General features: G+C 44.7%; 1 protein-coding gene across 1 annotated transcript; it reads right to left on the bottom strand.

The window, feature by feature from the left end:
* Nucleotides 1-1,272: 1,272 nt before the first annotated feature.
* LOC141027485 (uncharacterized) lies at nucleotides 1,273-12,428 on the bottom strand. Its single transcript, XM_073504543.1, has 6 exons — nucleotides 12,345-12,428; nucleotides 2,334-2,483; nucleotides 2,018-2,218; nucleotides 1,806-1,934; nucleotides 1,476-1,508; nucleotides 1,273-1,389 (listed from the first exon to the last, which is right to left on the bottom strand). The coding sequence occupies exons 1-6, from the start codon at nucleotides 12,426-12,428 to the stop codon at nucleotides 1,273-1,275; spliced, it is 714 nt and encodes a 237-aa protein (XP_073360644.1).
* Nucleotides 12,429-13,883: the final 1,455 nt, after the last annotated feature.

Below are 13,883 nucleotides of genomic sequence, written 5' to 3'. Positions count from 1 at the left end.
TCAAAGAGGAGCTGGAGAAGAATAAGATGGCAGATCATGGTTGTGCCAATCTACATCAGGTCCTGAGGGTAAAGGCTGAGAAAGACCGGGACCGGGTGGTGCTAGAGAGAGACCAAGTGATGAGAGAGAGGGACCAGCTGAAGCAAGAGAAGAAAAAACTTGAGTATATTATTGCAGATTTTCTCAAACAGAAACATGGGTACGTTGATAAGATCAAGAAGCTGAAGGAGATTTGTGATGAATTTTAAGTATGTTTTGTGGTTTATTGTTGAACAGAATGATCAAGTCCTATCTGCATTGTGGCCAGTTCATTTGTGTAAGGTCTAAGTATATTATATTAACCAATAAATTATATCACTTTCGAAATAGTTTGCCCTTGTTTGACCTGCATCCTAATGCTGGTTCTTGGCTAAGCACTGAAATTATTTTGCTTCCACCGAAGCTCTAAATCGTACTGATCAAGGGGGCGAAATAGTAGTTGATCATGTGATTGATGGTGCTACTGATCCTGATCTTCATGATGCAGAAAAGAAAAAGGCTAACAAAAATGCAGCAAAAAAACTGTGCAACGAGATTTGAAGCAACACATAACGCCAAGGGAGTCTGGCGCAAGACACGAGGAAGATCCACCTATGGACGCCGATCCCGAGAGATCCAGCGGCAATCATGCGCACGGGATCCCAGGCGGATCTGCCTACTCCACCAACCGCAGGATCCACGGGTGGCCCGTCTGCGTCCGACACGCGGGCTGTCTCCACCGAGCGGTCAGGCGGGACCGGACCTGGCGCGTCCCCCCGCGCCAACTGGCGCTCGTCGACTGGGTCGCCCGCGCTGGGACCGGATCTGTCGCTGTCTCGGGCGCGGGATCCCACACCGGATGGCACGACAGCCGAGGTTGATTCTGAGGCAAACAAAAAGGAATTTATCAACTTTTTTTCTTATTGTTGAATAATGCCAAATCAAATCAAAAAAATATGCAAAAGTAAAAAGGAAATGAATTACTCTTCCATGGAAGAAAAGAATGAACACAGCAGCAAAAAACATTAAGGTAGAACAAATGAAGGGAAGCAAAAATTTATTGGTACGAAACGTATAGTCTGACTGCATTACACATACACAAGTATGTGTGAGCGACCAAAAATCCACACAAAATCCATGGTATCGTGCTTATTACATGAATGATAGAAAATCAAAGTTGTCCATGCCAGGAAACGTGCTTCCGGACTTAAAACAAACGACTGAAACTAGAATCTTGAATCATGTATGATGTCTTCACGCCTTGCTTTTCTTTGCGATGTCGCGGATTTTGTTCTTCACACAATCGAGCGTGTTGGTAGGTGAGAGAACCAACTCAGCGATGAGACGCCTTCTCCTTGCATTAACCGTGCCCTGCAATTTTTAGAACAAGCTTTAATGAATAGAAGTTGGTATTATACGACAATTGTACAAGTGTACGAGCAGAGAGGACAAATTACCTGGGTAAAATCGGCGGTCCCAATGCTCCATAACTTCAATCACAAAAAGGCCACAAGAGTTCCTAATATATATGCAAACATTAATCACTGTGCACACGAACATGTCTTTCGTAAGTAGAAAATGATGAACCATAACTCACCCGTCCTCTTGTAGTGGCATGTCGATCTGAGGTATGATAGGCCACTTAGTGACGTCTGGATATTTGCCAGGTGTAATACGGTTTGCCTCTTCCATATCAATTGCTATTGCTAGTCGCTATTTGAAAGAAAGTAGTAGTGAGAAACCATATGACATTTCATATGAAGAATGCTCAATGTCGGGGAGAGTACCAGTGCTTTCACAGTGTCGAGAGAGAACTCGAGAGGATAGAGCGAATCAAAAACTCGGAATTCTTTCTTGCGGTTGTGCATCACCACGGTGATCCAGTGTGTATTGCCGACGTTCAACGGGATAAACGACTAAAATGTGGAACACATTTGTAATCAGATGCAATTATGCTTGTTGAAATGAGTGTTAATGAACTAGTAAGAACATATCGTACCTTATCACGGACGGTATACTCGTCCAGAACCCTACGTACTGCTCCAGCTCTGCTCAGCGCACTATCCATGTTGTATTTCGACGGTTTAGGGTTGTCTCGTGCCTTAGCACGATCAACAAGGTATTTGGACCTCCAGGCTGGACAGAGGTGCTGATCATGACCAACGCGCAGAGCCAAATGTGTCTGATAAGCATCGATAATCTGCGTAAAATAATAGAACATTTTATTTTCATAGGTGACACCTAGATTATGCACTTAAATAGCAGGACATGGTAATAGATCTTACGTCATCCGCCAGCCATGTATGCTCAAGTACCGGTCGTATACTCTCCACAGTCACAGAGGTGCCACGTTCATTGTAGTAAACTCTTTTTGTCATATTCTTCTCAGACCGAGCAGCTGCCTCCACAAACGCAACAGCAACATCGATGAGTTCCGGTGTCAAATCGTCCTTAACAGAGCCTTCCTGTCATTGTCACTAAACAGAGCTGCATGATAAATTACGAACGTCACGAACGGTGAGTACATGAAATGGTAGTAAATTAAGCACTAAGATAGCTACTAACGGTACCTCTAGTTGCGGTAGTGTTGCCGGATGGCTTAGTGTAACAAATCGCAACTGCTCCTCTCTTTGAGCGATGAGGGGCTCGTTTCATGTGCTTTTTTTCTTTTCTTTTTCATATTAGAAAATTTTGATATCAAATAATTATTTCAACTCAACCAAATGGCCCCAAAAATGTTTCACACAATGGGATGACCATGGACATCATGCATGCCAATTCTCATCGATTTCCGACACTCGATGCATTTACTAGGATTTTGCCGGCGAAAAGAACCCGAAACGTTGCCCGGACGTGACGCAACGTTCGTTCGGTGTCAGGAATGGCTCACATGTCGCATGGGGGCCTACATTGGGCATCCTCACATGGTGCCAAAGTTTGGTGTCATTTCATGCAGGCCAGCACATAGCACATGTGCAATCACCATCATTCGGGTCTGCCGTAGGGGGAGCCCGAAGGACGTTGTTTTTCTGGACTCAACCAAATGGCCCCAATTTTTTTCACACAACGGGATGTCCATGGACATCATGCATGCCAATTCTCATCGATTTCCGACACTCGATGCATTTACTAGGATTTTAAAAAACAATTCAAATGTAAAAAAGATAAGATCTATTAGAATGAAGAAGTGAAATAAAAGATAACATATTATCTTACATTTTGAAAATATTTCAAATATAAAGAAGAGAGCAAATATTAGAATGAAGAAGTGAAATAAAACAGAACATTTTATTTTACAAACTAAAAACATTTCAAATATAATAAAGATAAGAAATATTAGAATGAAGAATTGAAATAAAACACACCATTTTAGTTTATATTTCATAAATATTATCAATATAAAAAGAGAACGAACAAATGAAATAAAATACAACAAAATTTGGCATATTTTTTTAATTTTAGTAAACACTGTTAGAAATTGTTGGAAATATGCCCTAGAGGCAATAATAAATTGGTTATTATTATATTTCCTTGTTCACGATAATCGTTTATTATCCATGCTAGAATTGTATTGATAGGAAACTCAGATACATGTGTGGATACATAGACAACACCATGTCCCTAGTAAGCCTCTAGGAGACTAGCTCGTTGATCAATAGATGTTTACGGTTTCCTGACCATGGACATTGGATGTCGTTGATAACGGGATCACATCATTAGGAGAATGATGTGATGGACAAGACCCAATCTTAAGCCTAGCACAGGATCGTGTAGTTCGTTTGCTCAGAGCTTTTCTAATGTCAAGTATCATTTCCTTAGACCATGAGATTGTGCAACTCCCGGATACCGTAGGAATGCTTTGGGTGTACCAAACGTCACAACGTAACTGGGTGGCTATAAAGGTGCACTACAGGTATCTCCGAAAGTGTCTGTTGGGTTTGCACGAATCGAGACTGGGATTTGTCACTCCGTGTAAACGGAGAGGTATCTTTGGGCCCACTCGGTAGGACATCATCATAATGTGCACAATGTGACCAAGGAGTTGATCACGGGATGATGTGAGTTACGGAACGAGTAAAGAGACTTGCCGGTAACGAGATTGAACAAGGTATCGGGATACCGACGATCGAATCTCGGGCAAGTAACATACCGATAGAAAAAGGGAATTGTATACGGGATTGATTGAATCCTCAACATCGTGGTTCATCCGATGAGATCATCGAGGAGCATGTGGGAGCCAACATGGGTATCCAGATCCCGCTGTTGGTTATTGACCGGAGAGTCGTCTCGGTCATGTCTGCGTGTCTCCCGAACCCGTAGGGTCTACACACTTAAGGTTCGGTGACGCTAGGGTTGTAGAGATATTAGTATGCGGTAACCCGAAAGTTGTTCGGAGTCCCGGATGAGATCCCGGACGTCACGAGGAGTTCCGGAATGGTCCGGAGGTAAAGATTTATATATGGGAAGTCTTGTTTTGGTCGCCGGAAAAGTTTCGCACTTTATCTGTATTGTACCGGGAGTGCCGAAAGGGGTCCGGGGGTCCACCAAGGGGGTCCACCAGCCCCGGGGGGGGGGGGGCACATGGGCTGTAGGGGGTGCGCCTTGGCCTATATGGGCCAAGGGCACCAGCCCCAAGAGGCCCATGCGGCAAGAGATAAGAAAAACGGAGAGTCCTAAAGGGGGAAGGCACCTCCGAGGTGCCTTGGGGAGGAAGGACTCCTCCCTGGCCGCACCCTTCCTTGGAGGAAGGGCCAAGGCTGCGCCCCCCTCTCCCTTGGCCCTATATATAGTGGGGGGGAGGGAGGGCAGCAATATCCTAGCCCCTGGCGCCTCCCTCTCCCTCCCGTGACACCTCTTCCTCCCCGCTTGCGCTTGGCGAAGCCCTGCCGGGATCCCGCTACTTCCACCACCACGCCGTCGTGCTGCTGGATCTCCATCAACCTCTCCTCCCCCCTTGCTGGATCAAGAAGGAGGAGACGTCGCTGCTCCGTACGTGTGTTGAACGCGGAGGTGCCGTCCGTACGGCGCTAGGATCATCGGTGATTTGGATCACGACGAGTACGACTCCATCAACCCCGTTCTCTTGAACGCTTCCGCTCGCGATCTACAAGGGTATGTAGATGCACTCCCCTTCCCCTCGTTGCTAGATTACTCCATAGATTGATCTTGGTGATGCGTAGAAAATTTTGAATTTCTGCTACGTTCCCCAACAGTGGCATCATGAGCTAGGTCTATGCGTAGTTTCTATGCACGAGTAGAACACAAAGTAGTTGTGTGCGTCGATTTTGTCAATTTACTTGCCGTTACTAGTCTTATCTTGATTCGGCGGCATCGTGGGATGAAGCGGCCCGGACCGACCTTACACGTACTCTTACGTGAGACAGGTTCCACCGACTGACATGCACTAGTTGCATAAGGTGGCTAGCGGGTGTCTGTCTCTCCCACTTTAGTCGGATCGGATTCGATGAAAAGGGTCCTTATGAAGGGTAAATAGAAATTGGCATATCACGTTGTGGCTTTTGCGTAGGTAAGAAACGTTCTTGCTAGAGTCCCATAGCAGCCACATAAAACATGCAACAACAATTAGAGGACGTCTAACTTGTTTTTGCAGGGTATGCTATGTGATGTGATATGGTCAAAAGGATGTGATGAATGATATATGTGATGTATGAGATTGATCATGTTCTTGTAATAGGAATCACGACTTGCATGTCGATGAGTATGACAACCGGCAGGAGCCATAGGAGTTGTCTTAATTTATTGTATGACCTGCGTGTCAATGAAAACGCCATGTAATTACTTTACTTTATTGCTAACCGCTAGCCATAGTAGTAGAAGTAATAGTTGGCGAGACAACTTCATGAAGACACGATGATGGAGATCATGATGATCGAGATCATGGTGTCATGCCGGTGACGAAGGTGATCATGCCGCGCCTCGAAGATGGAGATCAAAAGGCGCAAGATGATATTGGTCATATCACGTCACTTTATGATTTGCATGTGATGTTTATCATGTTTACATCTTATTTGCTTAGAACGACGGTAGCATAAATAAGATGATCCCTCACTAAAATTTCAAGAGACGTGTTCGCCCTAACTGTGCACCGTTGCGAAGGTTCGTTGTTTCGAAGCACCACGTGATGATCGGGTGTGATAGATTCTAACGTTCGAATACAATGGGTGTTGACGAGCCTAGCATGTACAGACATGGCCTCGGAACACATGCAAAACACTTAGGTTGACTTGACGAGCCTAGCATGTACAGACATGGCCTCGGAACACAAGAGATCGAAAGGTCGAACATGAGTCGTATAGTAGATGCGATCAACATGGAGATGTTCACCGATGATGACTAGTCCATCTCACGTGATGATCGGACACGGCCTAGTTTGACTCGGATCATGCATCACTTAGATGACTAGAGGGATGTCTATCTGAGTGGGAGTTCATTAAATAATCAGATGAACTTCATTATCATGAACATAGTCAAAAAGTATTTGCAAATTATGTCATAGCTTGCGCTTTAGCTCTACTGTTTAAGATATGTTCCTAGAGAAAATTTAGTTGAAAGTTGATAGTAGCAATTATGCGGACTGGGTCCGTAAACTGAGGAGTGTCCTCATTGCTGCACAGAAGGCTTATGTCCTTAATGCACCGCTCGGTGTGCTGAACCTCAGCGTCGTCTGTAGATGTTACGAAACATCTGACATACACGTTTTGATGACTACGTGATAGTTCAGTGCGGTTTAGAATTGTGGCACCAAAGACGTTTTTGAAACGTCGCAGAACATATGAGATGTTCCGAAAACTGAAATTGGGATTTCAGACTAGTGCCCACGTCAAGAGGTATGAGACCTCTGACAAGTTTCTTAAGCCTGCAAACTAAGGGAGAAAAGCTCAATCGTTGAGCATGTGCTCAGATTGTCTGAGTACTACAATCGCTTGAATCGAGTGGGAGTTAATCTTCCAGATGAGATAGTGATGGTTCTCCATAGTCACTGCCACCAAGCTATTAGAGCTTCGTGATGAACTATAACATATCAGGGATAGACATGATGATCCTTGAGCAACTCGCGATGTTTGACACCGCGAAAGTAGAAATCAAGAAGGAGCATCAATTGTTGATGGTTAGTAAAACCACTAGTTTCTAGAAGGGCAAGGGCAAAAGGGATACTTCATGAAACAGCAAATCATTTGCTGCTCTAGTGAAGAATCCCAAGGTTGAACCCAAACCCGAGACTAAGTGCTTCTGTAATGAGGGGAACGGTCACTGAAGCAGAACTACCCTAGATACTTGGTAGATGAGAGGGCAGGCAAGGTCGACAGAAGTATATTGGATATACATTATATGAACGTGTACTTTACTAGTACTCCTAGTAGCACCAGGGTATTAGATACCGGTTCGGTTGCTAAGTGTTAGTAACTCGAAATAAAAGCTGCGGAATAAACGGAGACTAGCTAAAGATGAGATGACGATATGTGTTGGAAGTGTTTCCAAGGTTGATGTGATCAAGCATCGCATGCTCCCTCTACCATTGAGATTGGTGTTAAACCTAAATAATTGTTATTTGGTGTTTGCGTTGAGCATAAACATGATTGGATTATGTTTATCGCAATACAGTTATTCATTTAAGGAGAATAATGGTTACTCTGTTTATTTGAATAATACCTTCAATGGTCTTGCACCTAAAATGAATCTCGATCGTAGTGATACACATGTTCATGCCAAAAGATATAAGATAATAATGATAGTACCACATACTTGTGGCACTGCCACTTGAGTCATATTGGTATAAAACGCATGAAGAAGCTCCATGTAGATGGATCTTTGGACTCACTCATTTTTGAAAGGATTGAGACATGCGAACCATGTCTATTGGTATATATGCATGAAGAAACTCCATGCAGATGGATCGTTTGGACTCACTTGATTTTGAATCACTTGAGACATGCAAATCATACCACATGGGCAAGATGACTGAAAGGCCTCGTTTTCAGTAAGATGGAACAAGAGAGCAACTTGTTGGAAGTAATACATTTGATGTGCGCAATCCAATGAGTGCTGAGGCATGCAGTGGATATCGTTATGTTCTTACTTCACAGATGATTTGAGTGGATGCTGAGTGTATTTACTTGATGAAACACAAGTCTGAATTATTGAAAGGTTCAAGTAATTTCAGAGTGAAGTTGAAGATCGTCGTGACAAGAGGATAAAATGTCTATCATATGATCATAGAGATATCTGAGTTACGAGTTTGGCACACAATTAAGACATTGTGGAAAGTGTTTCACAATTAATACCGCCTGGAACACCACAGTGTGATGGTGTGTCCGAACATCATAACTGCATCCTATTGGATATGGTGCATACCATGATGTTTCTTATCGAATTACCACTATCGTTTATGGGTTAGGCATTAGAGATAACCGCATTCACTTTAAAAGGGGCACCACGCAATTCCGTTGAGACGACACCATTTAGAGAAACCTAAGTTGTCGTTTCTTAAAAGTTTGGGGCTGCGAAGCTTATGTGAAAAAGTTTCAGGCTGATAAGCTCGAACCCAAAGCGGATAAATACATCTTCATAAGAATACCCAAAACATTTGGGTATACCTCCTATTTCAGATCTGGAAGCAAAAGTAATTGCTTCTAGAAACAGGTCCTTTCTCGAGGAAAAGTTTCTCTCGAAAGAATTGAGTGGGAGGATGGTGGAGACTTGATAAGGTTATTGAACTGTCACTTCAACTAGTGTGTAGCAGGGCACAGGAAGTTGTTCCTATGGCACCTACACCAATTGAAGTGGAAGCTTATGATAGTGATCATGAAACTTCGGATCAAGTCACTACCAAACCTCGTAGGACGACGAGGATGCATGCTACTTCAGAGTGGTACGTGATCCTGTCTGAGATATCATGTTGTTGGACAATACTGAACCTACGAGCTATGGAGAAGCGATGGTGGGCCCATATTCTGACAAATGGTTAGAAGCCATGAAATCCGAGATAAATGGATCTTTGAGAAGAAGACGGACGTGGACGGTAATGTTACCGTCTATGAAGCTCGACTTGTGGCAAAGAGTATTCCCACAAGTTCAAGGAGTTGACTACGATGAGATTTTCTCATCCGTAGCGATGCTTAAGTCCGTCGGAATCATGTTAGCATTAGCTGCATTTATGAAATCTGGCAGATGGATGTCAAAACAAGTTTCCTTACCAGTTTTCGTAAGGAAAGGTTGTATGTGATACAATCAGAAAGGGTTTTGTCGATCCTAAGGATGCTAAAAGGTATGCTAGCTCCAGCGATCCTTCCAAGGACTAGAGCAAGCATCTCGGAGTCAGAATATACGCTTTGATGGAGTGATCAAAGTTTTTGGGTTTATACAAAGTTTGTTAGAAACTTGTATTTACAATAAAGTGAGTGGGAGCACTACAACATTTCTGGTAAGTTTATGTGAATGACATATTGTTCATCCGAAATGATATAAAATTTCTGGAAAGCATAAAGGGTTGTTTGAAAGGAGTTTTTCAAAGGAAGACCTGGATAAAGCTGCTTACATATTGGGCATCAAGAACCATAGAGATAGATCAAGACGCCCGATGATACTTTCAAAGAACGCACACCTTGACATGATTTTGAAAGAGTTCAAAATAGATCAGCAAAGAAGGAGTTCTTGGCTGTGTTATAAGGTGTGAGTATTGAGTAAGACTCAAGACCTGACCACAGCAGAAGAGAGAGAAAGGACGAAGGTCATCCCCTATGCTTTAGACGTAGGCTCTACAGTATGCTATGCTGTGTACCGCACATGTAGTGTGCCTTTCCATGAGTTGGTCAAGGGGTACAATAGTGATCCGGGAATGGATCACATGACAGCGGTCAAACTTATCCTTAGTATCTAGTGGACTAAGGAATTTTCTCGATTATGGAGGTGAAAAGGAGTTCGTCGTAAAGGGTTACGTCGATGCGAACTTTGACACTAATCCGGATAACTCTGAGTAGTAAACCGGATTCGTATAGTAGAGCAGTTATTTGAAATGGCTCCAAGTAGCGCGTGGTAGCATCCACAAGATGACATAGATATTCGTAAAGCACACACGGATCTGAAAGGTTCAGACCCGTTGACTAAATAACCTCTCTCACAAGCATAACATGGTCAAACCAGAACTCATTGAGTGTTAATCACATAGAGATGTGAATTAGATTGTTGACTCTAGTAAACTCTTTGGATGTTGGTCACATGGTGATGTGACCTGTGAGTGTTAATCACATGGTGATGTGGACTAGATTATTGACTCTAGTGCAAGTGGGAGACTGTTGGAAATATGCCCTAGAGGCAATAATAAATTGGTTATTATTATATTTCCTTGTTCACGATAATCGTTTATTATCCATGCTAGAATTGTATTGATAGGAAACTCAGATACATGTGTGGATACATAGACAACACCATGTCCCTAGTAAGCCTCTAGGAGACTAGCTCGTTGATCAATAGATGGTTACGGTTTCCTGACCATGGACATTGGATGTCGTTGATAACGGGATCACATCATTAGGAGAATGATGTGATGGACAAGACCCAATCTTAAGCCTAGCACAGGATCGTGTAGTTCGTTTGCTCAGAGCTTTTCTAATGTCAAGTATCATTTCCTTAGACCATGAGATTGTGCAACTCCCGGATACCGTAGGAATGCTTTGGGTGTACCAAACGTCACAACGTAACTGGGTGGCTATAAAGGTGCACTACAGGTATCTCCGAAAGTGTCTGTTGGGTTGGCACGAATCGAGACTGGGATTTGTCACTCCGTGTAAACGGAGAGGTATCTCTGGGCCCACTCGGTAGGACATCATCATAATGTGCACAATGTGACCAAGGAGTTGATCACGGGATGATGTGAGTTACGGAACGAGTAAAGAGACTTGCCGGTAACGAGATTGAACAAGGTATCGGGATACCGACGATCGAATCTCGGGCAAGTAACATACCGATAGACAAAGGGAATTGTATACGGGATTGATTGAATCCTCAACATCGTGGTTCATCCGATGAGATCATCGAGGAGCATGTGGGAGCCAACATGGGTATCCAGATCCCGCTGTTGGTTATTGACCGGAGAGTCGTCTCGGTCATGTCTGCGTGTCTCCCGAACCCGTAGGGTCTACACACTTAAGGTTCGGTGACGCTAGGGTTGTAGAGATATTAGTATGCGGTAACCCGAAAGTTGTTCGGAGTCCCGGATGAGATCCCGGACATCACGAGGAGTTCCGGAATGGTCCGGAGGTAAAGATTTATATATGGGAAGTCTTGTTTTGGTCGCCAGAAAAGTTTCGCACTTTATCGGTATTGTACCGGGAGTGCCGAAAGGGGTCCGGGGGTCCACCAGCCCCGGGGGGGCCACATGGGCTGTAGGGGGTGCGCCTTGGCCTATATGGGCCAAGGGCACCAGCCCCAAGAGGCCCATGCGGCAAGAGATAAGAAAAACGGAGAGTCCTAAAGGGGGAAGGCACCTCCGAGGTGCCTTGGGGAGGAAGGACTCCTCCCTGGCCGCACCCTTCCTTGGAGGAAGGGCCAAGGCTGCGCCCCCCCTCTCCCTTGGCCCTATATATAGTGAGGGGGAGGGAGGGCAGCAATATCCTAGCCCCTGGCGCCTCCCTCTCCCTCCCGTGACACCTCTTCCTCCCCGCTTGCGCTTGGCGAAGCCCTGCCGGGATCCCGCTACTTCCACCACCACGCCGTCGTGCTGCTGGATCTCCATCAACCTCTCCTCCCCCTTGCTGGATCAAGAAGGAGGAGACGTCGCTGCTCCGTATGTGTGTTGAATGCGGAGGTGCCGTCCGTACGGCGCTAGGATCATCGGTGATTTGGATCACGACGAGTACGACTCCATCAACCCCGTTCTCTTGAACGCTTCCGCTCGTGATCTACAAGGGTATGTAGATGCACTCCCCTTCCCCTCGTTGCTAGATTACTCCATAGATTGATCTTGGTGATGCGTAGAAAATTTTGAATTTCTGCTACGTTCCCCAACAGAAATAATATAGAAAAAAGAGATTTGATTTTAAATATTAGAAATATAAACAAGAAAATAAATTTTGGAGTTAAGAAGTGAAAAACAAAGAGAATATAAAACAGATCAGGTGGCGGGTAAGGCTGCCCTGGGCCAGCCCGCCCGAATTGGGCCCAAGGCAGAGCCGCGCAAGGCACAGCGCAGCGCACAGCCGTGGGGTGGTGGGAGTTTAGTCCCACCTCGCCAACCGAGAGAGCGCCGCACTGGTTTATATACCCGGTTGCGACTCCCCTCCCAAGCTCCTATCATATGGAGGCAGTACATTGCCTAACTCTCGGCCCCTCTGCCCCGTGGGGCCTACTAGCAGCAGAGATATTCTGCACCACAGGCCTGCATCCTGGCCCATGAACGGCTGGGTTCCTAGTCGTATGCAGGCCGTGGTGTATGAATTCTCCTGCTCTGGTAGGTGGGCACTTTTTTTTGGCATATTGCCATGTGTTTTGATCTTCAAATCACACACTAAATTATACACATGCTCACTTGCATTCAATACACATTTTTTGCATATATGACAAGTTAATGTTTTGACCTTCAAATCACCTAATAAATTTTACACATGCTCACTTACATGTAATACACATGGATATTAATGGGATTTCAACAAAAATGAGGCCGTGGTGTATGAATTCTGCTCCCACATGCATGCCATGGTCATGGTAGGGTGTGCATAAAGTTTGGGATCATTTGGTGGGACCGGCAAGGAAAACCTCTTTCAAACTTGCCCTCGGGCAAACCCGAATGGTCCGGCTTGTACATGGTTCATGTGGAGGCATGCATGAGATGACCCCAACTTTTTCGGAGCATGTGGGCATGGCCAATGTGGTCCCCCAGGCAAGGTGTGCACGAATTCGGACACAATACACATGTTGCGTCATGTCGGGGCACTGTTCTAGGGTTTTATCGCTAACCTTGCAGGGTTAAGCTATGTATTTGAATCTAGAACCAAATTAACGCAACCTTAGAGTTGAAGAACTGGCTGATCCATATATCATTAATAATGCTCTGTTTCCACTTCAAGCCAGCATAAACCTATATAACCAAAAGCCAGCATGGCCTGCAGTCTGCCTAACCCATCATCCTAGGCTTACAAAGTTCATGAGCACCGAAAAATAACAGCAACAACTACTAAAACATCGCAACAAAGTAAAGGCCACATCTTCAGCAGGAAGTAGAGTCTTCTTTTTTATCCTTCCAGTCTTGCCACATTGATTCTCCACCCCTGCTTCGCTGTGTACACTTCACTTGCTACTCGCTCTAGCAGTCTTGCTCCCACCTCCAGCACCTTTTTTGTGGCTCCTTTGTCTGCAAAATAGATCAATCAACAATCCTATTAGGGGCTACATTTTTCATGCAGAGAAATAACTATAGTTTTCCCAATACTGCAGTACTAAAATCACATTTATTAGGGGCAACCAAACAGCTCATTGTAAATAAAACTAACATAATCTCAAATACTGAAGTATTCTCAAAGAACTTAGAACATAGTATGCTATCAAACGGGTCCAAACTGACTCACACAGATAGACTAACTGAAGACACTGACATGCCATCACTCTGTTTTCATGTCCTTCAACTTGCTGATGCACTCTGAGTGACGAATGCCCATACGGATGTAGGTCTCCGCTTCAATCGGCATGGTCCTGTCTCCGAGCTGCGGGATCCCTGGACCCACAATCTGCACGTCCGCCGGCTGCTCCTGGACAACATCATCCTGCTCCTCCTCTCCAGCACTGTCGTCCAGCAGCAGAACAACCTCCTCTTCCCCGCTCTCATCCTTGCTCTGCTCCACATCTTCGCTATC

This window comes from Aegilops tauschii, chromosome 7, assembly GCF_002575655.3.
Source record: "Aegilops tauschii subsp. strangulata cultivar AL8/78 chromosome 7, Aet v6.0, whole genome shotgun sequence".
Taxonomy (NCBI): domain Eukaryota; kingdom Viridiplantae; phylum Streptophyta; class Magnoliopsida; order Poales; family Poaceae; genus Aegilops; species Aegilops tauschii.
The sequence above is the reverse complement of the archived record's forward strand: the minus strand, read 5'-3'. Positions and strand labels throughout refer to the sequence as shown.